The sequence below is a fragment of the Primulina huaijiensis genome, unplaced genomic scaffold (genome assembly GCF_012295235.1).
Source record: "Primulina huaijiensis isolate GDHJ02 unplaced genomic scaffold, ASM1229523v2 scaffold24871, whole genome shotgun sequence".
NCBI classification, from domain to species: domain Eukaryota; kingdom Viridiplantae; phylum Streptophyta; class Magnoliopsida; order Lamiales; family Gesneriaceae; genus Primulina; species Primulina huaijiensis.
Window position 1 is genome coordinate 415,368 of NW_027356090.1, and position 27,579 is coordinate 442,946.

The 27,579-nt window shown below is 36.3% G+C and overlaps 6 protein-coding genes across 7 annotated transcripts; 3 read left to right on the top strand and 3 right to left on the bottom strand.

The window, feature by feature from the left end:
* Window positions 1-126: 126 nt before the first annotated feature.
* Window positions 127-1,653, top strand: LOC140967340 (uncharacterized). Its single transcript, XM_073427812.1, has 2 exons — window positions 127-1,347; window positions 1,471-1,653. The coding sequence occupies exons 1-2, from the start codon at window positions 281-283 to the stop codon at window positions 1,508-1,510; spliced, it is 1,107 nt and encodes a 368-aa protein (XP_073283913.1). The 5' UTR covers window positions 127-280; the 3' UTR covers window positions 1,511-1,653.
* Window positions 1,654-4,045: 2,392 nt separating this feature from the next.
* Window positions 4,046-6,886, bottom strand: LOC140967338 (uncharacterized). Of its 2 annotated transcripts, none has more exons than XM_073427809.1 (6): window positions 6,691-6,886; window positions 6,519-6,603; window positions 5,665-5,779; window positions 5,112-5,438; window positions 4,718-4,977; window positions 4,046-4,371 (listed from the first exon to the last, which is right to left on the bottom strand). In XM_073427809.1, exons 1-6 carry the CDS (start codon window positions 6,731-6,733, stop codon window positions 4,134-4,136), a joined length of 1,068 nt encoding a protein of 355 aa, XP_073283910.1. In that variant the 5' UTR covers window positions 6,734-6,886; the 3' UTR covers window positions 4,046-4,133. The 2 variants fall into 2 exon arrangements, with proteins under 2 accessions (XP_073283910.1, XP_073283909.1); XM_073427808.1 differs by having other exon boundaries at window positions 5,665-5,797.
* A 1,737-nt stretch (window positions 6,887-8,623) lies between these two features.
* Window positions 8,624-10,020, bottom strand: LOC140967339 (uncharacterized). Its single transcript, XM_073427811.1, has 3 exons — window positions 9,844-10,020; window positions 9,619-9,748; window positions 8,624-9,405 (listed from the first exon to the last, which is right to left on the bottom strand). The coding sequence occupies exons 1-3, from the start codon at window positions 9,974-9,976 to the stop codon at window positions 8,670-8,672; spliced, it is 999 nt and encodes a 332-aa protein (XP_073283912.1). The 5' UTR covers window positions 9,977-10,020; the 3' UTR covers window positions 8,624-8,669.
* A 953-nt stretch (window positions 10,021-10,973) lies between these two features.
* LOC140967217 (dnaJ protein ERDJ3B-like) lies at window positions 10,974-15,236 on the top strand. The gene is made up of 10 exons (XM_073427618.1): window positions 10,974-11,211; window positions 11,302-11,450; window positions 11,576-11,702; window positions 12,565-12,676; window positions 13,431-13,547; window positions 13,652-13,738; window positions 14,226-14,285; window positions 14,404-14,481; window positions 14,615-14,686; window positions 14,818-15,236. The coding sequence occupies exons 1-10, from the start codon at window positions 11,141-11,143 to the stop codon at window positions 14,974-14,976; spliced, it is 1,032 nt and encodes a 343-aa protein (XP_073283719.1). The 5' UTR covers window positions 10,974-11,140; the 3' UTR covers window positions 14,977-15,236.
* A 3,228-nt stretch (window positions 15,237-18,464) lies between these two features.
* LOC140967280 (phospholipase A1 PLIP2, chloroplastic-like) lies at window positions 18,465-21,653 on the top strand. Its single transcript, XM_073427712.1, has 5 exons — window positions 18,465-19,183; window positions 19,661-20,125; window positions 20,240-20,299; window positions 20,395-20,811; window positions 20,903-21,653. The coding sequence occupies exons 1-5, from the start codon at window positions 18,632-18,634 to the stop codon at window positions 21,458-21,460; spliced, it is 2,052 nt and encodes a 683-aa protein (XP_073283813.1). The 5' UTR covers window positions 18,465-18,631; the 3' UTR covers window positions 21,461-21,653.
* A 1,781-nt stretch (window positions 21,654-23,434) lies between these two features.
* On the bottom strand, window positions 23,435-26,069 carry LOC140967355 (uncharacterized). The gene is made up of 3 exons (XM_073427833.1): window positions 25,664-26,069; window positions 25,062-25,281; window positions 23,435-23,814 (listed from the first exon to the last, which is right to left on the bottom strand). Exons 1-3 carry the CDS (start codon window positions 25,867-25,869, stop codon window positions 23,599-23,601), a joined length of 642 nt encoding a protein of 213 aa, XP_073283934.1. The 5' UTR covers window positions 25,870-26,069; the 3' UTR covers window positions 23,435-23,598.
* Window positions 26,070-27,579: the final 1,510 nt, after the last annotated feature.

Sequence of the window (27,579 nt, forward strand, 5' to 3'; positions counted from 1 at the left end):
TCTTATATTATGATACAATCATATTTTAAAAGGAAATTTGGGATTTTATAATGAAAATTAATGGCAAACTTTTTAAATAAATAAATTACTGACTGACAGTTTCCTAAAAAATAGCATACATCACGTGGCAAGGGAATACAGTTATAAGCTTAAACAAGAGCAGTAAAAGGCAGACGACCTCCTCGCTCTTAGAGCTCTGCAACTGCGTACAATAATTGCGACGCACTCCTTCCTTCGCCTATTTCCTTCTCCTACTCACTCCTCAAATCTCTCTCCAATAATGCAGACTTCCACCGGCATTCCCTCCGCCGCGGAGCCGCCGCGACTCAGTGAGGATATTGACAGCGCTTGCTCTACCCCTTTTGTCAGCGCACCTTCTAGTCCAGGAAATGGTTCCTTCGGATACTTCTTCAGTGCCCCGGCTAGCCCTATGCATTTCCTTCTGTCCAGTGAGAAAACTAAAGCCTTATCGTCTGGTTATGAGCCGGTTTTCATGTCTTCTGATCCGGATTCGTTCGAGTTCGAGTTTTCTTCGAGGCTTTCCCCAAATGGGTCCGGGGGAAACGGGTCGATGATTTCAGCGGATGAGCTGTTCTGCAATGGTCAGATCCGACCCATCACATTGTCGTCTCACTTGCTGATGTCGCAGGAAATGGTTGTCCCGTTCGCAGATCTGGACAGTAAGTATGGTGAAGAAGCAACGACTGTACGAGGCAGGGATCTGAGGATGCGCGGCTCGAAGCACTTGCATCACCGCAAAGCCAGATCCATGTCGCCTTTACGAAAGACACCATGCGTGTGGCCTGGTTTGAACACCAAGCCCCCACGTCAAGATCAGAATGGAAATGAAAGAGAAGAACCCTCGACAGAAACCACGCCGTCATGCTCTGCATCCTCGTCGCGTTCCTCATCATCCGGAAGAAACTCGAAGAAGTGGATGTTTTTGAAGGATTTTCTACACAGGAGCAAAAGCGAGGGAAGAGAGAACAATAAGGAGAGATTCTGGTCCGCGATATCATTCTCCGCGGCGAAGGATCGGAAGATACCGCCGTCTTCCCCGGCGTTATCTCCCTCTTCCTCCCGCGATGAGAAAAAAGGCGAAAGCGAGATGAAGAAAGGAAGAAAAGTCCCATCTGCCGTGAAACCCACCAACGGCGTGTGGAAGCGGCGGGTCCCCCCTTCGGCCCACGAGCTGCACTACACAGCAAACCGAGCTCAGGCGGAGGAGCTGAAGAAAAGGACGTTTCTGCCGTACAGACAGGGTCTTCTTGGCTGCCTCGGGCTCAGTTCGAAGAGCTACGGCGCTTTCAGTGGCTTCGCTAGAAATCTGAACCCCATTTCTTCCAGGTGATGCAACGCTAATCCAGATCAAAGCATAAACTATATATAATTTCGTTTTTGAATTTTGTTAATTTCGTTGAATTAATCAATTAAATAAAGTACATGGTCTCGAGATTCTGTATGTTTCAGAAGCTTCGTCTCCAGAGAGATCGATCACCTCACTCGGTGACTTTGATTGTCGACGAAGTTGGCTCGCTGCTGCTCATGTTGTGGTTTCTTGAAGATGTCTGTAATTTTTTTTATTACATACTCAGATTTGTGTAAAAATATGTATGTAAACTCTAATGGAATGTAAGATTTTAATGTTGTTTCCTTGCTGTACGTGAACTCTGGCATGTGCAAGTACATATTTAATTTTTAGTTTATTTTAAGAATTACTTAATCTAAATAATTGACAAATTGATATATCACAATAATTGACAAAAGATATCACAATAAATGACGAACTAAATAGTTTATTTTTAATTACTCACAACAAATAATTGGCAGATAGATATCACAATAAATGTTGTTATACTCATTTAAGTATTATTTAAATTATATAAATATTTTTTTATAATAATATTTAAATAGTAAATATATTTATTATATTATATCAATTATTTTAATAAATTTTCATAGTAATTTTAATAATTAATTATATAAAATAATGGGTGAATCCAAGGGTTTGTTCGAGGAAAGATTTTCGAGTGGTTAAAAAAAAACAATCTAAATTTTTTAATATTTTATTTTATTAACAAATCTTGATATTAATATCAATACTGGATTTAAAACAAAAACAAAACAAAAAGTTGCGAAACTTTATCACAATTTCATACTTTAATACCTCGCACTTTCATGTAATAATGATTGAAATCACAAGAGGATTGAACTAGTCGAGACCAAATGAATCAAAAAATTCTTATATTAATTTTCTCAAAAACTCTGTTTTGATTCAATTAAAATGTCACTTGCGTTTTATTCTACATGCCTTCTTCAATGGAATCAAATCATGCCAAAATCTTCCTCTTTCCTAGGATGCCTGAAAAGGATCAACAACAATGAGAAGATGCCTGAATTGGATTTATTCGATGTTATCCTTAGACCTAAAATTCATCTAATAAGCGTAAGAAGTCGTATGTATTTTTTTATTTTTTTATTTTTTTTGACGTTGTTCGATGTATTAGATTTGATCAACCCTTAACATTGCCCCAAAGAAAACAAGAATCTATCCCTTGAAACATGGAAAAACCAGCATCATGGTTTGTTGCTCGTGAGGTTTACATGTTCCACAGGTTGGATCCTACTCACACACCATCAGCAAACCATTTCATCAACAAATGATTAGCTTGTGAGTATCGTTGTCTCAATGATTATTGTTATCATTAACAATCTAAAGGTCAAAAAGAAAAAAAAAAAAGAACTGTTTTTGTCCATAACAGGATTTGATGTTTGGTTATTGACAAGAACTAACCAAAGTTTTGCCCACTTTCGGACATGATATATCTGGGCAATTCCAGTTACACTCACACCATAATTTCATAAAATTTTTGGGTAAATTAATGGGAGAGTAAATATTGAATCTCACTAAATCTTATAATTATTTTCCTACAAGATCTCACTGGCCCCCAAATCCCACCCTATTAAGTTTTATTATATCGTGGGGTACTGGGGTGGGGTGGGGTGGGGTGGGGTATGCAGTGCAATTTTTGATAGTGAGTTAATTAGATAGGGAGACCAATGTGTTCAGATTCTCACATGGGAAAGATTAATGAATAGATTGGTATCTTTTACAATTGGATTGGTACATCTCGACCCCACGCCGGTACCTGTAAAAAGCAGGCAAGTGTCCTTTTTGGACCTTCTTTATTTCCGAAATATCCACACCCTTTTTCCTTTTTCTAAATATCTATTTATTAATAGAGAAAATATTAATTATAATGAAGAAATTAATATTTAGATAGAGTTTTTCCTTTTTCATTTGAGATTTTTCTCAATTTAAGTGGGTTATTATTATTATTATTTTGCATTGTACAATTTTTTATTCAGCTTTTTAACATCTCACGAGGATTGTATAATAAATGAACTTTGGTGAGGCGTTAAAACAGGACCGATAACTGAATGAGATAGGCCTAAACTTGGCCAGCTCACTCTCACAAAAATTAGGCTACACCTAACTTACATGTGCTTGATAGTCTAAGTTAGAAGATGAATAAACCCACAAAATTAATTAGTGAGATCGTTTTATATAAGTTTTTATACAATTAAAATATACGACCTTGGTATTCAACTGAATCAGCTTATGTCAAACCAATTCAACGAAGATATGTTCAAATGAAGGTTTTTTAGTCTGAAAGTAATTTTATACTCAATTAGATGGTTAATATCCCTTGTCATGGAAATGAAACTTGGATTTTATTCTTCTTTTTGAAATATTGCCTTTGTATGTGAATAATTTTATGTAGTGGCATTAAGTACGTCTTTGTTAGCAGGTAGCCGGAACCAAATCCAGAGACAGGATAATTTCATGAGACGAGAATGAACAGAATAAATGTGAACCTTATTGGACTGAACTCAGGCCATAAGCATTAAAACATCTCTACCAAGACACCTCCCTTGATATGGATTATATATGTATTTAAAAAACATATATTCAAAAAAAAAACAAAAACGAATCTAGAAACGGGGGTGGTCACCTTTCACAAATGAAACCGGCAGCCATTCGTAGCTCAATATGTTGAATTCAAAGTCATGCAATACTCCAGTGTCCTGCAATAACAGAATGCCGTTACATAGACCGGCAACAAAGAAAATTAAGAGGACCCTGTATTAGCATCTGATGGGGGATCCTGTTCTTGAATGTGAAGTATACTGAAGAGCAGGGTCTCTAAATCCTCCAAGTTAATTTTGTCCATCATATTTTGTCTTCTCATTCCAGATATTTGATCAGAAATCTGTGACTCCAATTTGCATCTGCCTCCCTCATCCGAAGAGTTGCTTCTTAGGATATCAGCTGACCAGCCACAATCATTGAGTACGGTACTGTTTAACCTAACACCAAAAATGAATACCTGTTAAGTTCATGCTTTTCAAATTGTGATCCCAAACCATGTGCACGCAAGGAAGCTGAAATTGGGTAAAACATATTTTCTTAAAAAATCAACCCGTGTATGCAACTGGTGGTACTTGGACCCGACGTTTTGTTGTTGGAAACCAACTGCTCCGCCACTAGACTACATATAAAGCATTGTGATTTCACTTGATTAAGCATTCTCTTTCCAAACAGTGATCAAACGAATGCAAGCTTTTATGAAGCTAGTGACAATTTATTATCACTGATAAAGCTTGCAACAATAAATGCTGCTGAATTCCATATATTGAGGTAGAGAATTCTCACCTCTTAAGCATGTTTACATGAATTTTTTCGCTCCTCGCAGTAAAGAATGCATCTACAGAATCCTTGCTCATCCTTGCTAACCCCACCAATTCACCAAGAGATTTACATATGCGGTGTATATCATGATCAGAAGTGTTTTGGCTTATGTTCTTGATTCTAACAGCAAGTACATCCACGGTATCAAGAGGATGAACTGGAAAATCTTGACTTCCCACTGAAATTTTTCCAGCCAAAACTGCTTGCCTACTGGAGTCCACACTCTTAAAAACAAGGGGATAAGACACTTAAGACATACAACGCCTAAGCTGAAGAGAAACATGATAGAAGTGGACACAATCTTATGCCACAACAAAATACAACAGTAAGAACGAGAAAGAAAAACAACAATAAGTACCTCGAATTTGATATGACAACACTTCAAACCATTGGAAGCATTTACAAACAAAGCACCTGTGACCTTTCCAAATACTGAAATAGCTTCTACAAGCTCAGAAAGATCAACTGTAGAGCATATGTTCTTGATGGCTACGGAGTGTGCACTTTCCATGTCAGATATTTCGCTAGAGTCATCAGGCGATATAGAAGCATCACTATTCTCACCAGGCTTGGGACGAGAAGTTGGAGAAGCTCTGAAGGGTGCCGAAACAGCGGCCTTTGACTTTGGTCTGTTATCTGAAGAATTGGACCGGCTAGCCAATCCTTTTCTAGAGGGATCAGGTTTCTGTGGGCATAAAGAACAACATACATACAGTGATTTTGAAGAGTTTCAAATTTTCATCAGCATCTCTAGATAAAGAACAGTGAGAAATCACAATGAGAATTCAAAACATTTACCTAACTAGGAGCGTTTACAGAATAATGCCAAATTTGAACAAAATGGTCACGAGAAATCACAATGAGAATTCAAAACATTTACTGGAAAAATCAATGAGGAAGTTGGAACATACCAGAAAGTATTCAGGTTTCTCTGTAACCAATTTTATTTGCTTGGCAGAGCAGTCAGATGTTTCGGGGCCCAATTCCGAGAAGGAGTCATCCTCAATCACAGAACAGTATGCTGCCCTATTTGAGCTTTTAAGTCTTTTCAGTGATCAAGATAAGAACTTTAATCAATAAACAACAAATGGCTAAAGTTGCATGCATTGTTTAAAATAGCTTCACATACAGGTACATCCAAAAATTCTTTGAATCTGATTTTTCTAGGAATCTCCTACGACCAAGCTATTTCAATTTCATATAATTATCCAAAGTTTTAGTGCAGTTCAAAGAATAGAGACTTTGCAGCAATTTGGACTCATCAAACCCAATATACATTACTTACACTAGGCTGTGGCAGAGAGATCATAATAACAAACATGTATTTGTGGCATGACAAAAAGTTTCTGAACAAACCAAATTAAAATCGATTCAGGATAACCCGGAAAACTTCTCGTTGATAAATTTCTGAAGATAGATCACAACAATCATCAGTGAGACTCGAAATATAATCCAAACCACATCTCTTCAGCATGATTTAAACCCATAGCACACCATGTGACATTTACACGGCATGAAAATTTGGAAATCAACATATTTACAAAAGGAAATGCTAGCCAACAAAACCAATACAGAGGCAAGAGTAAACAAATACATAAACTTCACTTCATCTTCCTCATCGGGATGTAATGTGTGTGTGTGATTGAAAATTACCGGTACTAATCACCAAATATCACGCAAATGGCACGAAATGAAACAACAATAAAATTTTAAAAAATTTATTGTAGTCGCCACGTAAAAATTCACCTATTTTATTCATATTTACCTGCAGATAATTTGGGAATGGTTGAGTCCAAAAAGAGACACAATCGATCTTGATGAACTTGAAGTACGAATTATGTTCAATACAGCTGAGCAATTCAAGTTAGAAGCTTTAAAAAACCGCAAAAAGAAGAAAATGATATGGTTCGGTGAGCACAGAATATTTAAGGTCTTACCAGCAGATAACGGAGAAATGGATGCTGCCAATTTCGATTTCATTTTCGAGTTCTGCTACGTGCTAGAATGCGTCGACTAGGAGTATCACGCCGTCGTACGACCAGACAACGCGCCGCTGGCGTGGTCGGGCCTCGTGGTGGTTTCGAATAGCTCAATCGTACATGAACGGACACAGGCGCCAATGAACTGGGCCGTGAATGACAGAACGAATTCGACCTAGTTTTGGATTGGGGCCCAGTATCTTACTGGGATAAAAGTATTTAGTTTCGGTCTTATTGGGCTCCTAAGTCTCTGATCCAGTTATTGAAGTCAAAGTACCTGCAATGCAAGACCACATCGATACTGTCCAGCAAACAAAACTATATGATTTATTAAGTTTTAAATTGTTCCACGTTTTTAACTAGAGATGGCAATTTTCCGGCGGGGCTGTAACTAAGGATGGAAATTTTCCTGTGAGGCTGAAAATCGAAATGGGGAGGGGTTGAGAATTTGAAAAATTCCCGAAGCAAATTGGGGACTATGGAGGAAAATTTCCTCCGAACCCAAAGAATCTGATACCCGGTCCAAAACAGGCCCATTGAAATCCCTATGAGATGTGTATGAAAATATTATCAACATCTCCGATCCTACCCGTGAACCTCGATAATAATATTATTACCACTAATAATAATAACGATTTTTCTTAATAATTAACAAAAAAAGAAACTCAAATTCATAATATTCAAATCTTGTTTATGATCCAACTCATCACATCATGCTAATTATGTGGTTTTAATTTTTTTTGTTTATTAAAATTATGAATTACAAAAGTTTGTATTTTTTAAGCAATATTAATATTTATATATGTAATTGGATTGTTGTATCAATATTCTTTGAGTATTTGAAGATTTTTTTTGTTAATTCAACCGATATTTGAAGCGGTGATGAAGATAATGATTTAATTCATGTCAGGTCAGAAATGATGATGTCAAATCCGGCCTACCTCGCTATCATTTTTAGATTATTTGAAGCGAAGATGAGGACTATGATAGATATTTAATGTATGCGAACTCGAAATAAGAATTTTCAAATCTAATAGATAGAACCGGATTGGGGTCCGATGCGGACTTAATCCCCATGGGAATTAAATGGGGAATCCCCGATTAGAAAAAAACTGAAATTGGGGTGGGGATGCCTCACCCCATTGTCATCCCTATTTGAAACTAGGTTTGTGAATTAAACTTAATAGCGCGAATATTTTTAAGCTTATGACGAGCTCAATTTGGAGTTCAAATTTTTTTTTTGGCTCGATTTTAGATCGAATCAACTCTCAATCCCCATGCTCGACTTGAAATATCTGATGATGTTTATGAATTATTTCAACTATTGCATAAAAATAAAAGTTCAGAAAGCTCGAAATATATTTTTTAGTATATAAAAAATTTTAAAATTCTCGAACTCGCGAAATTTCGCCCAAGGCTCGAGAAATATTGAATTGGGCTAAAAGAGATTTAAAAAAAAACGATTAATTGCCATGTTCCAACCGGTACTTCCCGATTCAATAGATGTCGTTTTTACCAATTAATTTTGAATTAAATGGCGGGGCGGCCACCATTGCGAAGTAATTGCCATGTTCCAACCGGGACTTCCCGATTCTTCTTCTGTTTCATAGCATTTATTTAAATAACCGTGGCTCTCTTTTTAGAATTAAATGCGAAAGCATCAAAATACGTACATTTCCCTTTCAATATTTGCAGACAAAAGGGATGTAGAGTTAAGTTGTTTGGGCGAATGTTTCTCTCAGACAAAATCGTATGTCCCCCCTAAAATGTATGGAGGCAAACATTGATATTGAACAATAATTGTATAAACAAAGTACCGAGTGAGAAATTATTGCATCAAACTTGGCTCTCATGATACCGACAAAACCTGACATTTGGATCTCACGTTTATATAAACGACCTACATGATTAGGGATATACTGAATTACGTTAAATAATTATTGGGATAAAATCCATGCTACCATTTCATCATGACTATTCACCCTAAGCCGTGGCGACGACGTGTTCGGTTCTTGTCCCCATTCTTCATTTTCCCAGTCCCAGTCCAAATCCCAGCCAACTCCGCTACTGTAATTTACTGGAGAACCCACGTCGTGCCAATTTTCTCCAGTATTAATCTCCAAATATATTGGCTTATTACTATTCCTATACATATTTACCGACTGATCACCGTCGGGACATTCCCTATTGTCCTTTTCCATCTTCGCTTCTCCCATGGTCGGCAAGATCCCATCAGCATCAGCTAAAAAGTCATCGAGGGACAGAATCTGGCTGTCCATTCCCAGTCCTAGCTCGCATGCTCCCAGCTCCGTTAATGGATCTTCCCATGGCGTCAAACTATCCATCGAAGCATTCCCATTTTCACCTTTGTTTGCTTCCCAGGAAATGGTGCTGCACGATTCCTCTTTGTGTAATGCAGTTGGAGTCGGGGTTCTGCATGGTTTTGAGTTCCTCGAGTTATGGTTTTTAGGGGGTTTTGTCTTCTTTACGGATGATGCGGTGGCCGCTGTTCGCTTTCCTGCAGCCTTGGCTGCTGCGGCGATTGCCGGCGGCGGGACAAAGTTGGGGTTCGGTTTCCGGTAACTGTCTATTCTTCTACCTAAATGAGAGTTCCAGTAGTTCTTTATCTCATTGTCGGTTCGACCTGGCAACAACCCAGCTATAATAGACCACCTAACAAATTAAAATCCTTCCGTTGGTTAATCTTTCAAACTGCGTTTTAAAAAAATTGGGAAAATACAATTTAGTTTATTACATCTGAAAGATTGGTCCTTTCATTGAAATATCGATCTCATAAACATGTCGTTTAATGTTTCGTGATAAAAAGAAGTTTCATATAAATGTACATTTTACTTTCTTTCTTCAAAGTGACGGAAAAACACACACCTATTTCCCATGGATGCATGAAGATTGATGATGATTTCATCTTCTTCTGCTGAAAATTTGCCTCTTTTCAGATTGGATCTCAAATAATTCACCCATCGCAGCCGGCAACTCTTCCCACACCGAAGTAAACCTTCATAAAATAGTAGATCATGTATAAGCTCGATCGGGTTCGAATCTCGTGAAAATATAAAAAAAAATCAAGATGAAATAAAAAATGATCACCACCTGCATTCTTGGGCAATGACTTCCACAATCCTTCTCCGTTGACTAAAATATAATTTTTAAGCTTTTCATCTTCTTCTGCAGTCCATCTTCCTCTTCTCAAACCCACTTTCTCACAGCATGGAGATCTCCCCATATTTCCAGAACCACGTACCACCAAACTAGCTAATTAAATACACACAGACGTGTGTATATATATTTAGACATATATTATTATTTAATTAATTTTGAAACAATTATATAAAAATGTGATGGGAAAAGTATAAAGTAAAAAGGCTGGATATGTGTATATATAATGCGTCTCAGCGATCATATCTATTGCAGATTTTTTTATTTCATTCATTAAAAGCGAGATCATTAGCTAGGCTGGAGTTTATGCGGCTGCCGAGTCTGCCACGACGGCTGTGTTGCACTTTACCTGACGTGGACGCTGCACCGTCGGTCGCCGCCTGACGGGGCGACAATCTCCCACGTTCAATACCACTCTCTTAATGTCAATCTTGAATACTATAGAATTAAATTTTCTTTGCATAAATTTTGCGAGCATATCAAGTGTTTATCAACCTCGATTTGTGTAAAAATATAAAATAATAATAATAATGAAATCGATATAAAATTTGGTCGTTTGTTATAAATTTTTTTAACTAAATACATCAATAAAACTAAAAAATAAAAATGAAAAATAAAATCTCAATATAATTATATATTAACAAATGAGTAGAAAATTACAAAAGAAATATAAATTATAATAAAAGTTGAAAAGAAACAATGGAAATTGATAAATATCTTAAAATCTTGAAAAGAGAAATTGATTTGTACGATGCTATGGAGAATAAATGAATAATCTCTCTTTTTTTAAAAAATAATAATAATAATAATAAGGTCAACCAAGATTGAAGCAAAGCATAACTGGAATTAAAAGTCATTTCTGCTAATTTTGAGTTTCACCAGCCACGGATGGAAATAATTAAACTAATTCAACATATATGCATTAATCGGCCCATGAGTCATTACATTTCATCACATAGATATTTGGGTTAAAATTGGGTGGGCCGGTCTCGGGAAGAATATAAAGCCCATATTTCCAGTGCAAGTTGAGAGGACGAAGACTTTTATCCATGTGGCGAGTTGTAATTGGTTCAAACGAGTTGAGGCGCACTCTGATTGGTTGGTTTCCCCGCTTGCATGAGTTCGTCAACCCATGAAAACTCCCAAATTTTTAATTTTGAATTTGTCTGGCGGACAATCTGAAACCCTAATTTATTTTGGGTGATAGTTTTAATGTTTGTGCCGGAACAAAATGGGGCATCGGAGATCAAAATTGTTGCTCCTTTCGTGCTTTTTATCGTATTTTCTTATTGTCTATGCTGGGTAAGTGTTGATATTATACGGTTTTCTTTTCTTTCTTTTTTTGTTGGAATGAGTTAATTTGAATCTTTATATGATTTTTGTTTTCGACAGGAAGAGTTATTACGATATTCTTCAAGTGCCCAGAGGTGCCTCAGATGATCAAATAAAGCGTGCTTATAGAAAGCTGGCATTGAAGTATCACCCAGATAAAAATCCGGGAAATGAAGAGGCAAATAAGAAATTTGCAGAAATCAATAATGGTTGTTATGCATTTCCCTGACTATTCGTTGTTTGTTGCTTAGTTTCTAGTTTAAATTAATAATTTTATTAGAGTTTGTGTCACGGTCATTAAGTTTTGATTGGTTTAAGTGGTTTGATTTTGTAGCTTATGAAGTGCTATCTGATGGCGAAAAGAGAGATATATATGATAAATACGGTGAAGATGGTCTCAAACAACATGCTGCTGGTGGGGGCAGAGGAGGAGGGATGAATATTCAAGATATTTTTAGCTCGTAAGTTGCTTCATCGTGTTCGGATTACTATTGTTTATAACACATTATTGCTGTCGCTTGGATATATTTCGATCATTCAGCTGCAAATTCATCCATTCCTTCATTTTGCTTTAGTAGATGATGATTGCAGGTGCTGTGATCTTAACTGGGGTATGCTTGGTATTCTATGTATCTATCTATTGGTTGAAACCTTTCGAAAGTAAATCAGAGGTTTTGTAGTGCAAGAAGTAATGTAGATGAGTTTTTAGCATTTGAGTTATGGCTTAATGTCAAACCCGAGTAACTTTTATCTTCCACTTGAGAAATTCGCAGTTATACTGCCGACCTATGTACCCTTAAAATTCGGAAATTGGAAGCTGTTTGACGTTCTATCTTTTTTCCTGTTTCATTTCTGGTGGATAATTGTTGTCTATCTGTTCTGTTACTCTAATCATAAATCATACTGAACTCAAATTTCATCTTGGGGAGAGAAACTCTCCCGGAAATTAGAATTCATTGCAAGAAAGCTCAAACATGTGTCATGACTTCACTCTAGCTACTTATTGTGGCAATTATTGGAATTTGAAATCTTAATTCCAATAAAGACACCTTGCTGTAATTTGTCTGAGGCTGCAACTGCAGTGCTGTCTGTGTTAAGTAAAGTTTTTCTAATTAATTTGAATTGTCACCAATACGTATGACTACTTGTGAAGTACCATGGAAAATATTCCCCAACTGGTGATTAGGTTGCCTGATCTTTTCATTTCGTAATTTTTATTATATCTCCCGAATGTTTTCCGGAATATGCTGGCCTCTGTTATTGATTAATTAACTCAAGATTTTGAGTATCTATACATCCTTGCTGACAAGGCAATGTTTTCAGTTTTTTTGGTGGAGGTCCTGTGCAAGAGGAAGAGAAAATACTGAAAGGAGATGATGTGATCGTTGAGTTGGATGCTTCTCTTGAGGATCTGTATATGGGGGGTACTATGAAGGTACTTAATCTTGATATAGTTGGCAACAAACAATCATGTATAAATATGATTTCTTTGCTCAAAATACTTCATTCATTATATTCCTGTAAAGTGCAAAATATTAAATATTTTTATATTAACAAAGTTGATCCTTTCCAGTATCATGTTATCTTTAGCTGAACTATTTAATTACAATTATATATTATTACACAGAGCTTTACCTGTCTCCGGGAAAAACATGGTCCATAACCTCCAATTGTATCTTTCTTCTTCCATTTCGACCATAAACTTGCGTAATATGAAATATGGCTAACTTGTCAGAAATGTGATATTTCAGTATCAAACTGCAGATCACTATTAATGAATTAAACAGGGAGTAATGATTCGCGGAGTTATTATATTGTATATTTATTAAATGTGTGAAATGGAAATATGACTTGATTCAACTTGCGGAAGAATGAAACCCCACTAACAAGAAAAAGTGTTTCTCTCAACTCCCTCCCCACATCACTAGCTAACCAAAGAAAACTAGAACAACAGCATGAACTTCCCTATACTGCCTCTTGCAGAATTTATGCCCCTTGTCTCCCTTCGAGTAATGCCCCTCTGCTCCCTTTTTTGGACTCTTCTCTTGTGAGCAATATTAATGGGTGGTTTTCCAGCTATGGAGCCTTGTTCTGCGGCTCACTATTCTGGCCCAAATCACTTGGTGTGATAAAATTACCATCATAATATCGTTCTGGTTCGCTGATGTGTTCATGCTGAAATTTGTCAGGTTTGGAGGGTGAAAAATGTACTAAAACCAGCCCCTGGGAAGCGACAATGCAACTGTAGAAATGAGGTTTATCACAAGCAAATTGGTCCAGGGATGTTTCAGCAAATGACAGAGCAGGCATGTCATTTCATTATCAGAAACTTCATTAAGTAACATCCGATTCCCCTTTTTTTTCCTTCTGTTGTGTAAATCATCCAACTAAGTGTTTTATTGGTTTCCAGGTCTGTGAACAGTGTCCTAATGTAAAATTTGAAAGGGAGAGTGATTTTATTACCGTGGATATTGAGAAAGGAATGCAGGATGGACAGGTGAGTTTTTTCTCTTTGTTTTGATATTTTTGTCGCCTGCCTTGCATCAGCGAAAGATTATTCATGTCTTGGTGTGTGCATGGAACAGCTTTGCCCCATCGTTGCGTTGCAACCGGCCTCTTATGCCTTGCTGCCGCTGTGCAGCTGGCAACTCTACTTCAGAGAGCTATATGCCTATTTTATTATGTACCTTGTAAATGCTTTATAGCACATAGAATTGAGTTTTCCGATCAATACAGAGGGGGCTAATAACCAACATTTGTTCCATTTGCCTTTGGAATATCCTATGCATATGTTGATTATTCGGGCATGAATTAGAGTTCTTCAAAAAATTTCGTCGTGATGATATTTTGTAATCAACATGTCATTGTAACTATGCGATAGATAAATGTTTCTATCAAATAGTCTAATGTATAATGCACCTCATCTTAATTGCATTGATTTTATTGGGGTTTCAGAAAAGAGCTCACACCAATTTATCTTACAGGAGGTATTATTTTACGAGGACGGTGAACCAAAAGTTGATGGAGAAGCTGGAGATTTGAAGGTTTGATTTCTATCATTGGTTTTTATGATGTGGTGACAGAAATAGAACACTTTCAGCTTACTTTGTGCAGATTTATTAAGCATTCACTTTCTTGATCGGGTTTTAATGTTTTGGGCAGTTTCGCATCCATGCAGCGCCTCATGATCGTTTCAGAAGGGAAGGCAATGATCTGCACACAACTATCACTGTTACTCTGGTACGGTTGTTCGGACTAAACTCTCATTGTGTTCAGGATCATTTGATCAGATGATTCTGGTTATAGGATGCTGTTTTGCTGGAGCCAATTGTGCACCAGTCACATTTTTTAATTTTACCTCTACATTTCTCAGGTGCAAGCACTTGTTGGTTTTGAGAAGACCATCAAACACCTCGACGAGCATTTGGTAGACATTAGCTTCAAGGTTAGTGTTGGGCTGTTGGCTATACTTTGTAGTTTGCATCAATTTTCATATATTATATTTTATCTCCGTTGAGTCCCCTTTTATTTTATCAAATAACAAGTGAAAGATGAAAATTTTTGTCGCTTCATCAGGGTATCACTGAGCCTAAGGAAGTGAGGAAGTTTAAAGGCGAAGGAATGCCATTACATTTTAGTAACAAGAAGGGTGATTTATATGTCAAGTTTGAAGTTCTTTTTCCCACTTCGTTGACTGAAGCCCAAAGGACAAAGATAAAGGAAACTCTTGGTTAGGAAATAGAAATTATATTGTCACGATATGTAGATGTAACCACCCTCATGAGTTTTTGTACACCATGTTCACTCCCTCGCAAGTTTGTTCAAATGGTAGGATCGTCTTCGAAACAACTGTTGCAAATGAGCACCCGGTTGGTGTTGCCTTAAACCTTATATTCTGAGATTCATTCCACTGTAAGGGAATTGTTTTTGGCAAAAGGTGCTTGTACTAGTAACTACTAATTTGTGAAGCTGTGGCAAGTTTACAGATACAAGTACCCACGGACATTTCAGAGATCATCTACAAGACCATGCCAAATAACATAATTTATTGATTTGGCCATAACTCGTGTATTCACCTTAAAAGTTTCGCTGATCGATTCGTATGTACCACCAGTACCCTAATATTAAGGCCAATGCAAATATGATACTTCTTGATAATCGAACGGAAGATGATCTCTTTCTGAAACGCCACCTAATTTGTGCGTTTTCTGGGTTTTAAATTCTTTTAGCTGTGAATCTTTATCATTTATTTATAATAATAATTTTATTAATAAAAAATACTAAATTAATAAAACAATAATAATAATTTTACCAAAGCAATAAATCGAACAATAATAATTATTATTTAACAATAACAAACAAATATTAAAGAAATATTGATGATGATAATTATCATTTAATACTAGTAATAATAACAACAATATAGTAATAGTAGTAAATTATTTTAATTTTTTTAATCAAAGCTTATTTTATTTAGTATAAAAATAATTTTATCTCATTCCTTTTTCATTTATTCTGATACCATTCATCCTTAATTCATTTCATTCCAGCAAACCAATAGTGATCTAAGTAGCACTGACTAATCTTCATTGTAAATAATAAATTATAATCAAAATTCACTTATTTCAAATTTATCTCCTCAAGGGGACCTTTGGAGAATTTAATTAATGTAATAAAATTTAGTATATATTAAGATGAAGAAACTTGGTTTTTTATATCAATATTCATAGTGATCGTTGTATTCAAAAAAGTTAAAAGGGGAAAAAACAAAAATATTAAGAGAATACTAGATATGTATTATACTCATGAGTATCTCTTCTGTGAGATGGTCTTTTGAATTTATATTTGTGATATACGTTTACCCAGTTAATATTTTCATTGAAAAAAAATATTATTTTTTCATGACCAGTTCGATTAAAAATATATCACATCAAATTAAACGATTTCATATGAATGATTGTGTATAACTTAATAAATGAGATATCTTGTCATATTGATATTTTATCAATGCGTATTTTCACATAAAATTTAGCTCCCTCGGGTTCCGTCCTAAGGATTGTTGCACAATATATCGAACGATAAAGTACAGTAAACTTTCGTAAAAACCAGTGAACTAAATGGTGAAGAAAACACAGTAGAACAAAGTTTAAAGTAAATCAAATCGAGGCCTGTACGAAGTAAAGTGTCCTTAAAACATATTCGTCACATCTTGTATGTGCTTCGAGGATCGTCTTGGACGTCTGTTTCCAAGGATAAAACGGAACAACCAGCAGTGACTTAGAACGAGGCACTACTACGGTGAACTGAAAACGTATCTTTACTTTTTCACCGAAATTTAACGTAGGCCAAATAGAAAATTAACAATATGAAATGCAAGAGAATTCTTGAAAGATATAAGATTTTCATGTATGTGAAATGAGGAAATGAATACACTATTTATAATTCCCAAAGTGCACACCAAGAGTCATGCAATATTAATTAACTCAATTAATCTTTTCATTGACTCAAGAATATGAAGAGTCAAAAGTCTTCAATTAACTAAAAAATGTGGAAAGTCAAAATACATTTCCACAATAATGAGTCAAAACTAACTCAAGAATGTGGAGAGCCAAAAGATACTGCCACATTCATGTGATATAATTTTTATTCAAATAACCAATAGGCCAATACCTAACTTCTATGAAAGTGGCCATTTAAAAAAAATGATATTTGTGTATTATTGGCCAAATTCTCCCTGACAAGAAATGCACAATACAAGAAATGGGACAACTTAAGACATTTTTGCGATTTTTTTTTTTTTTTGAACCATGGACATACATTGTGGGTGACACAATTAACAATCTATTTTTTGCCAGACTGTTATGTAGAGGTAATGTAATGTTAGGCATTTGTCTATGTTTGGACATTTTCAGCGGATATAATCAAGATCTGGTTATTTCGATTTATTCGATTTTCGGTTGTTTTTGAAAAGACCAAATTAAATATATTGAAATGATATAGTTTACAAAGAACTTATAAATTTTTTATACGAGCATGTGGTATTGAATTTTGATGAAACATTCGGTTGGTTCAATTAGCTTGGCGAAAAATCAATTTATTTTACTTAGCATAATCCCCGTTCATACAAACAAATAACATAACGAATAACAGTTTTGTTATATTTTCGTCAACCGTGTCAATTTCTGTGTTCAGTAATGAAGTGACACTTAATTATTAGATATACAATTTTGATATGTTTCATTATTTCATCCAATAGTTGAGTAATAACTCATTGATGTACCGACCCAGTTTTAGGTTTTAATACTCCCTTATTTTTTGCAAACGATCGTTTTTCAAATTATAATCTCTAATCAGTTAATGAAATATTAATATTTATTAAATCAGGACATTAATTACCTATTTATATTTTTATTTATTTTAAGTAAAAAGAATTTTATTATGGATCAAATTGGCCACGTGCATTGAAAAGAGCGCGTGGAATGTGTGTTGACAGTGCGTCACGTGCCAAATCCAGCTCAAGTTGGGGAAGGATTTTAGCGACACGTCATCTACCCTTTCTACTTCATCCGTCGTACAACTATAAATTTTAATTTTTGGATAAAACACATTTATATTATATATACAATAGTATATTTAATAATAAATATTTATATAAGCATAGTTGATATAATTCTATTTATGAAGACGATAAAAATATCAAAATTATACGTTTAGTAAATAAATCTAGTACTTTTTAAATATACACACGAATAATTAATCTTATAGATGACATCATAAAATTTATTTAATTATCTCAATATTATTCAAATTTTAATAATATATCATAAAAAAATTAAAATTATATAATTTTATAGATTTTTATCAGACGAATCTTTATAAATTTTTTCATTAACCACTCTGTGCAACAATTCTAGTTACAAGTCGTGAATAAAAATTCTATTTACATAAATTTATGCCAATTAAATCGAATAAAAAATCAATTATAGAGAATTTACATGAAATTTTATGTCAATTATTAAATCGAATAAAAAATCAATTATAGAGAATTTACATACCATATTAACAAATTTTGTGAAATAATACGAATAAATTATGTGAGATATATTTTTTATTTAAATTATTTATAATGTAAAAAATATTATTTATGATTTTAAACATGGTACTCGTGAGAGTACTGTATATAAATTGACTGCGGGGGAAGAGAATGAGTTGTTGCGGAGGCAAGTATAAATAAATTCAGGAAAAAGGAAAAAATGGGTTTCCCAGTCAACTTGCCTGAGATTTTCTCGCTTCCTACGACACAAGAGAGTTCTTGAAGAATTATAGTTTACGTAACTGTATATACTTATATATACGTAGAGATAAGTCTTTAAAGTTTGATAAGAAATTTATGGTAAATAAGTCTCAAATGGATGCATGGTGTATGAAGGCAGGGATTCAAGCACTGGCGGCGGCGCCGATGGCTACTACGTCTAATGGAGGCTTCCTTCTGAGTACGGCGGATAAGCCGTCGGTTTCGGCGGCGACTCGTGGGAATATGCGGTGGGGGTTTAATTTCGGGCACCCGCTGAGATCTTTGTGGCCGGGAGGTCGAAACCAGTGCGAACCGGCAATCGCGGTGGACGACGCGGTTTTGGTGGAGGAGAAGGAAGAAATCGAGGAGAGTAAAGAAGACGCGCTCGGAGAGAACTGGGTCTTCAAGTTGTCGCGCTCGGAGTCTCTCGAAAGTGATGGGGTGAGATTGGAAGTAGGTGATGATGGAAATTGTTGTGAAGAGAATGAAGAATGTGATGCATGTGCCATTGATGATGATGATGAAAAGTTTGAATTTGATAGAGAATCGTTTTCGAAACTGCTTCGAAAGGTGCCTTTGAAAGAAGCTAGATTGTATGCTCGTCTGTCTTATTTTGGGACTTTGGCTTATTCAATCCCTCAGATTAAGGTATGACTTCACTTAAAGTTTGGATCTTTTGTCAGTTTTTTGAAAGAGAGAATAAGGGTATGAAAGAAGATAGATGATCAGCAAAATTTGTGTTGTTTTAGTTGTGATCGGGAACCTAGAACTATATTACTTTATTTTTAAAGCATTCTCGGGGTTCTGCTAGCTTCTGTTAGATTGTGGATTATCTTTAAAAAAAATTGTTCCTTTCAAGAAATTGGGATTTTGGTATCTGAATAATTGATCAGAATCCCTTCCATAATGACTTCTGTTTGACTAGCTGCGTTGTTTGTTTTCACAATAGCTCTGTCGATTTTGGTGCTGTTTAGTTTCTTTACTAATTGTTTGCTATTGAGTGTGATGTTTTTTGTGTTTGTGGCCTTGTTTGGATTAATATTCATATGGATGTGATTTGGTGTTTGGAGTGGAATTTCCCTGCAGTTTTATTGTTCTTTGACATTCGTTTGAATGGTGTTGCAGCCTGAGAATCTTCTAAAGAATCATGGATTGCGGTTCTTCACTTCTTCCATAGAGAAGAAAGAACAAGCTTCCAAGTCCAAGAAAGAGAAATTATCAGCTGAAGCTGAAGCTCAGGATGAAGAAAGAAATGAAATAAAGCAGAAAGGAGGGGAACCAGACAGGCCAAGTGCAGCTGCCGCATATCAAATTGCTGCTTCCACAGCTTCTTATTTGCATTCTCATTCGAAATCCATGGCAAGCGAGATTTTGTCACGAAAAATCGATGGAAATGCAGTCAATGTTGATATGATAAATAAGGACGTGGCATCATTAATTGGTACCACAGATTCGGTGACGGCTGTTGTTGCTGCTAAAGAGGAAGTAAAACAAGCTGTGGCAGATGATTTGAACTCAACTCGCTCGTCACCATGTGACTGGTTTGTATGTGATGATGATCGGAGTGCCACTCGACTCTTTGTAATACAGGTAAAGAAAAGAAGGCCGAGTGATTATATATCTTTGTGATTGTTTCCTAATTTCTATAATTTTGATGGGTTGGGTTGTTCTATTTCTAAACCTTTTGAGCTTTATTACTCACAGGGATCTGAATCGATGGCATCATGGCAGGCCAATCTCCTTTTCGAACCCGTTCAATTTGAGGTAATATATCTGTGTACCATCTCTGACATCATAAAACATGCTACGTATCGTTTGAAGACAGTTTCATGAATTGCATCAAATGAATCTTTCTTCAGGGACTGGATGTGCTTGTGCACAGGGGCATATATGAGGCTGCAAAGGGTATGTATGATCAGATGTTGCCTGAAATCCGGGCTCACCTTAAAGCTCATGGAGATCGTGCCACTCTTCGTTTCACAGGGCATTCTCTCGGTGGAAGTTTGTCATTACTCATAAATCTCATGTTACTGATAAGGGGTGAAGCATCCCATTCATCTTTACTTCCTGTTATAACTTTTGGTGCGCCGTCTATTATGTGTGGAGGAGATCGCCTATTGCGCACCCTTAAATTCCCTCAAAACCACATTCGGTCGGTCATAATGCACCGTGATATTGTCCCTCGTGCATTCTCTTGCAATTACCCCAACCATGTCGCCCAATTTCTCAAGGCTGTAAATGGGAAGTTCCGAAATCATCCATGTCTTGATAAACAGGTAAACATTCACTTTCTGAAACTGTGACCGCTCTTTGTTCATTTCATTATACTCATCTGAAAATCTTATGTGAGGCTCTTTTCATCAACAGAAGCTTTTATATGCTCCAATGGGCGAGTTTCTAATTCTTCAACCAGACGATAAATTCTCTCCAAACCACGACCTCCTTCCTTCGGGAAGTGGCCTGTATGTTTTATCCAGTCTGGCTTCAGATTTTTCCAAAGCAGAGAAGCGAATCCGAGCTGCGCAGGCTGTTTTCTTAAACGCACCTCACCCTCTCGACACATTAAGCGATCGTTCTGCATATGGTTCACTAGGAACCATTCAAAGAGACCATGATATGGGTTCTTACTTGACAGCCGTTCGGCACGTAATTCGTAAGGATCTCAACCGTATAAGAAAAGCTAAGAGGGAACACCGCCGTAAAATTTGGTTGTCACTCTATTCACCAGGAGTTGACGGTGGAATCATTGTGAGTAGGCCAGTTACGACAGTGAGCTTGATGGACCAAGTTCGATGCAAGTTATCTGTTGTTACTGAGACCAGTACAGAGACATTGAAACGGTTTGGTGCATTGGTTAGGTCGAAGCACATGCATTTGCTTGTGGTTCTCTTGTTTCCTGCTAGATTGTTGATTGGAGACCTATGAAATGGATCAAAATATAGCAGTGTTTCGTATTGGAAAAGAGATTCTTTTGTAATGACCAGATCGTTTCAAACGGCTGGCAGTTAGGCAAGTATATGATTTTTTATTCTTTTGGCAATACAAGCAAGCATTTTGTGTTCCATTGATTTGTGAGCAGGGAACTTGGACGCACTTCACAGTCGTATAATTTAGTATTCTCCATTTATCTGATAAAAAAATGAGAAGGTGTCTGACACGACAGACATATTTGTACTTATTCTCGAACGACAATCATTCTTGCAAAGGGATTGATAAGGGCTACAAGGGAACTAATCGTATTTTTTCACGTGAGCTTATACGTTACGTTGCATGAAAAAAATGTGACATCTTTATTGCACTTAGATTAACACTCCGGGAACTACCCGAGCAAATCCCTTGCAATGGAATGGTCCTTAGGTCTTTTATCGATAAACAAATTTTATAGATAAAAGAGATTTAAACTCAAGAGACAATATACAAAACATCAAGTTTGGCCTGTCAAAACTTACATCTCAATATGGTTAAAAAATAAAAAGAAAACTTGCATCTCATTTCCTTGGAAATAGTGTGTGAAAAATGTGCGTAATCTTCCAAAAGTTCACTACGAGTAGGTAGATATCATACCGTAATAAAATTTAAATCACCTAATTATCTATCTCGGAAGAGTTGAAAGCACCTTTTTGGGTTTTGGACGTAAATTTTGAATAATAAATTGTCTCATTCCGCGTGGAGAAATAATAATAGTTGCTTGGCAACAAGACACAAACTACAAATATCCATATATATGAACCACAGATTTGTACCGAATGCGATGTATGGACATACAACTAAGGCCCTGTTATTCATATACGCCAAAATAGTAGCCAAACTATACGAGTAGAAAACGCTTGTGGATTCATTCGAAGGGGAGCATTGGGTGCCAAAATAAGGGTCTCAAGTCCAAAGGGCTCAACACTTGATACCTATCCATCCAACAAAGCAGACGCATCTTGGTCCATCTGCAAGTGGCTAAGGCTGCCGTCCAAAGCTTAATGTTGTGACTTGGATTGCGTGGAGTGTTAGAGAAGGTGTTCATATTGAATTTTATTGACTTTTATGTAAAAACAATCTTTATTTTAATAATATTTCATGGTTTTATCTAATTATGACATTTACTTTATCTGTATACTCACGCAAGCTGCATAAATAAAGTTTTTGAATATATAGTAGGTACCATGAGGTATGTCTCTCAATGTAATATTATGAAACTCATTAAAAAGCGTACTGTAAATTCTAAACTGTAAGATTTACACGACGACTATCTCCGTTTAAAATCCAGAATAGTCAGAGCCGACGATATATACGTAAAAGTAATAAATTTTAAAATACCTTATGAATAATTTGAATCATATAACGTCCAAGCCCAAGAAACGTCTTGAACGTCAAAATAATTTTTTTTAAACTTTTGTTGCTTCTTAGGTGCGAGAAAATGATACTCTAACTGGAGAGACCTGGCCAATTTGACTACATACCATTCAGCAAATAATGCGCCACCAATAATGGCGGGTTCCTCAGAAGACGCAACCAAGAAGAGGTTGTTTCCTCACAATTTTGATCACAATAACACTACAGTATCTTCAACACAAAACTTCACATGTTTTCACTAATTGTTGAAGCACTACGAGGAAGATACTTGTTGATGAGCTCTAAAATAGATGTAAAAGAAACTAAAAAATAAAAACCAATGAAAATTCAATGACTATAGTCTGCCTTACAGAATAAGAAATTTTGACCGACAGTTTGAACAAATGAAGTACGAAACTTTATTGGAAATTCATATTCATATACAATGTCCACCAACTTCAGTTCCAACAGAAATTTGAAGCAAGAAACGGGTCTCAACTCATTTTTAGTCATGTACTCATGTTCCTTATTAACTTCGAGATATGAAAATAAAAGACCAGGTAATTTGAAATCGAATAAGAGCAGAAGTTACCAGCGCTGGCGATATAAATTTATTACTCGAAATTGAGTCTGGTATTACACGATATCACTTGGAAGTTAGAAGAAAGTCGGAAGGAACAGGTTTGACGTTTGATTTTAACACACGATTACCGTAAAACACATCTCTTGGGAGAAATGAACTATACACTGATTTTACCAGCTAAGTACCACGAATGGATGGCAAGGCTGCCAAATGACATGATATTTGCAAGAGAAGACAACCCATGAATCATTCCAAATTTCTTGTTCATGGTAGCAAGCTTTGGGTTCTTCTTTGCAACTTCTTGGTTCTTTGTCCAACCAACTTCTTCCCCAATATTAGCTTCTCTCTCCACTTTGTGCCTTTCTTTCATCATCTGCTTCCCATTAAGAAAACAAGACCGCCATGCATTAAATGACTAGAATACTAAGAGAGAATTCCAAGTGTACAAGTCTCGGAAAATTAATCCACAACAATAATGAAATCAAACTGATTAATAAAGTTGCTTCAACAAAAGATCATGTATCGACTATATTGGGGAGACTAGAGAGAAATGGGGACAAATGGAATTATGGCTCATCCCTCCCCTTCACTTCACAGCCACATGGGATACAGTTCCACAAGATCAACAGATAACACACTCGATGCATTATGGAGTATGAACAAAAGAAGGGCCAGGGTAGTTAAAACACTTTGGATGTAAAACCAAAATAAAAGAGGGTGGGGGCCATGCATATCAATGGGCTATTCGGGTATAGAGCAGTTGAGCAATGAGAGTTCTAGCTTGAGCCGGGGCCTAGATAAACATGACAAACCAAGAGATCAATCCTAAACAACAAAAATGAAAACCAAAAAATATGTTTCGTTTTAAACCAAAACTGAACAGTTCGGTACAATTCATGGTTTAAAGATTGTAATTTTCAGATAAAACCGGAAAGCGAATCCATTACATTTTTGGCGGTTTAAACTTTAAACTAAATCGAACCCAAGACCAATTTCAACAGTATTTGTTATTATCTAAGTTTTAAAAGAAATGCTGCCAAATTTCTCTAATCGAAGCTTCATGTTTTACATGAAATGAATAAAAAATTTACTAAAAGAAACAAATAAAGTAAAATATTTTGGTTTAAAAGTCCATTTGAACTAAAACCAAGCCGCAATATTCGATTGGTTCAAATTTGATTTAGCATAATTAGTGTTTGATTTTAGTTTGAAACAATGATGCATCAAACTTGATGGTTCTGAAATCTTAAAAAAAAACTACCCACAATGAAAAGATTTACACCCGTTCATGAGAAGATGTGAGTCATATACTCGTGTAATCTTCCTTTTTCATCATTTTTGTGCTGGACCCTTGACATGTAAAGTTTCAAAGTTGAGCCTTCTATTGTCATCATAAACATAAATTAGCTCCTAGTATTTTAAATTTGATCGTAACAGGACTTCCATCAATCTCACAAAGAAGGCAAAGAATCAAAGCTTTAAAAGGCATCAGTACACACAATCCAAATATTATGTTAAAGACTGCATAATCAATAGTCTAACGTACTTTAGTAATTCTGTAAACTTGGGCTGTCAGATTCAAAAGTGATGGTTAAAAAATAACAGAGACAATAATGTTACCTCAATGGTCATGGGTGTAAAGACCACGAGATTGCTGAGATTGAAACCAAAGGCAGCAAGTAAAAATCCCAGCTGGTACTTCTCAGCAGCTCCTGAGGACTTCCACGGGTGCAAGTACCCGAAAGCCCCCAGTGCAACAGCACAACATACCCCCACCATTGAAAAGTAGGCTGGAAACATTTTGCTCTGCAAATTCCCAAACTGATGCCTAGGCAAATTCCTACAGTAAACACACCTCGATTATGGGCATCCCTTGAAAATTTCACGAATATAATATTATATAAACAAGATCCCTTCATTGGGAGAAATAGACTTCTCGGATCAATTTAAGTAACAAAAAAAAAATTGAATCTTTGTAAATGCGAGGTAGGAACATAGCACAACGATTTATAAAACTATCATCACTAAGTGCTTCCCATGTTCAACATTTCCTGCAAATATAATCCCAATTACTGTGAAAGATTAAAAATCCGCAATGGGAAAATGAATGGAAAGGTTGCAATTTTACAAACAATTTTCACGAGCTCCACTCGCACTAAACAACTGAATGAAAGTTATGCCCAGCCAGTTAAGCATAAATACGAAGAAGAGAGAGGCAATACTTGAACATGATGATGCCGCCTATGAAAGTAACCCATAAAGCAGCACCCCAGGCCGTGGAGAAACAGAGGAGGTAAGCCAGTTTGACTACAGTGACGAGTATTGGCAAATTCTGTCCACCCGATATCGATCCAAAGGATTCCGGCGAGAAAATCACCCCCACCGCCAAAAATGCCATCGCAGTTGTAAATCTTGTCAGCCAAGCCATATTTCTCCACGAAATCGGGAGTGAAAATTACCGATTCCTGGCTAAAATGTTCCGAAACGAGGACAGAACTGCGACGAATTTGGAGGTTTCTTCTAGATTCTCTTTAATTAATCGCCGCAACAACCAATGATAACAGATTCCATTGGGTAGGTAGGAAGGAAGAAATCCTTTGACTAGATTTCCCCTTGAATTACAAAATGGATCGGGTTACGACCGACCTGAGGCCACCCCCATTAAGCCCGACCCGGATCTTCACTCGACCGATCCGCTCGCCTTTTAAAAAATTAAATAAATAATAACCTGAGGAAGTGGAGTTAGAATCCCGGCGCCTTGAAAATTAATAAACAATATATTTATCGAAAATTGTGTGTGAAACGTATTTAACATAATTGATTAGATTATCAATTTTTAAATCATTAAGATTTATTTTATAATTAAATTAAATTTAATATTAGATTCTCTAAATAAATTTATTTGTTGGATTGGTTTCTAGATTTCTGCGAGAGTAACAGCACATTAATTTGTGGAGTTAACTTTAATGGGCCAAATACGAGCCCAAATATGGCCATTTCAGTTGTCGGCTCATGAACAAAGCAGAAAATGACACGTGTTTTAAGAATGATGAAGCACGACGAAGGATTCCTCAATTGAAACAAATACCTCCTTCAATGGACGAATTACCATCTTTACCCTTCTCTTCCAAGGTAATTACCATCTTCATACCCCCTCTCTTCTTCCTCCAGAAGTTGAATCCACTTGCCCCCAAAAGCAGCATCTTTCTCAGCAATATTTCGGTTCTTACAGTGATTTGAACCGCTACTTTTGCCAGAATGCCTGAAAGTAGGCAGATTTTAGCGTATGAGGAGCCTGCAAAACCCTTTGCGGGACTTCGCTGTGTTCTTTTCGGATTCGACTTTGGTAGAAAAGAAGAGGTATATTCTGGGCGGAATTTATAGTTGTGATAGCTGGCGGACGCGACTGGCCCGACTGGATGCTGTAAATTATGGTTCGGATTGCACTCACGTGATTGTTGATAAGCTTGTTTACGTGAGTGTACACTGTCAAGATTGAAATGGAAATCCTCTTATTCAACGTTGAATTGATTGTTGTGCACCCACATTTGTTGATGTCAGAATGATCCCGTATGTGTTACTGCACGAAGAGATGGAAAGACACTGGTGACTGGCTTATGGGTTGACCACAGTCTTGATGTGGGAATGCCTATTGATCCTACTTCCGTATGCTTTCCCATGCTCCTGATGATTTCTTTTTGTCTTAATGGGAAAGGCATTTACTGTGGCAAGTTAAATTAAACAAGTATATCTAGCTCTCTTTAGTTATGGACTTGCAGGGTTTTAACTATGTGCGCTGGTTGTTTCTGTGTGTGAAAAAAATTCCTTTTTTTATGCGTGTCAATATCTACGCACTTTAAGATTTCAATTGTTTAATTTTCTCGCCTTGAAGCGCACCTCGTGAGTCGGCTTTGGTTCTATGAAATGTTAAGAAGCTTTCTAGGACTCTAGTACATTAAGTTCCCAAGGTCTGGTCCTCAAATTTACTTCTATATCTTGTTTTTTCCTTTCTTTCGGAGAGTTGCCTGTGAATATTAACTCTTGATGACAAATCACTAAAGGTACAGTTTTTGTAACGATCGTGGGTCATTAGACTGAATCAACATGGGCTTCGGTCCATACACATGCAGTACTACTG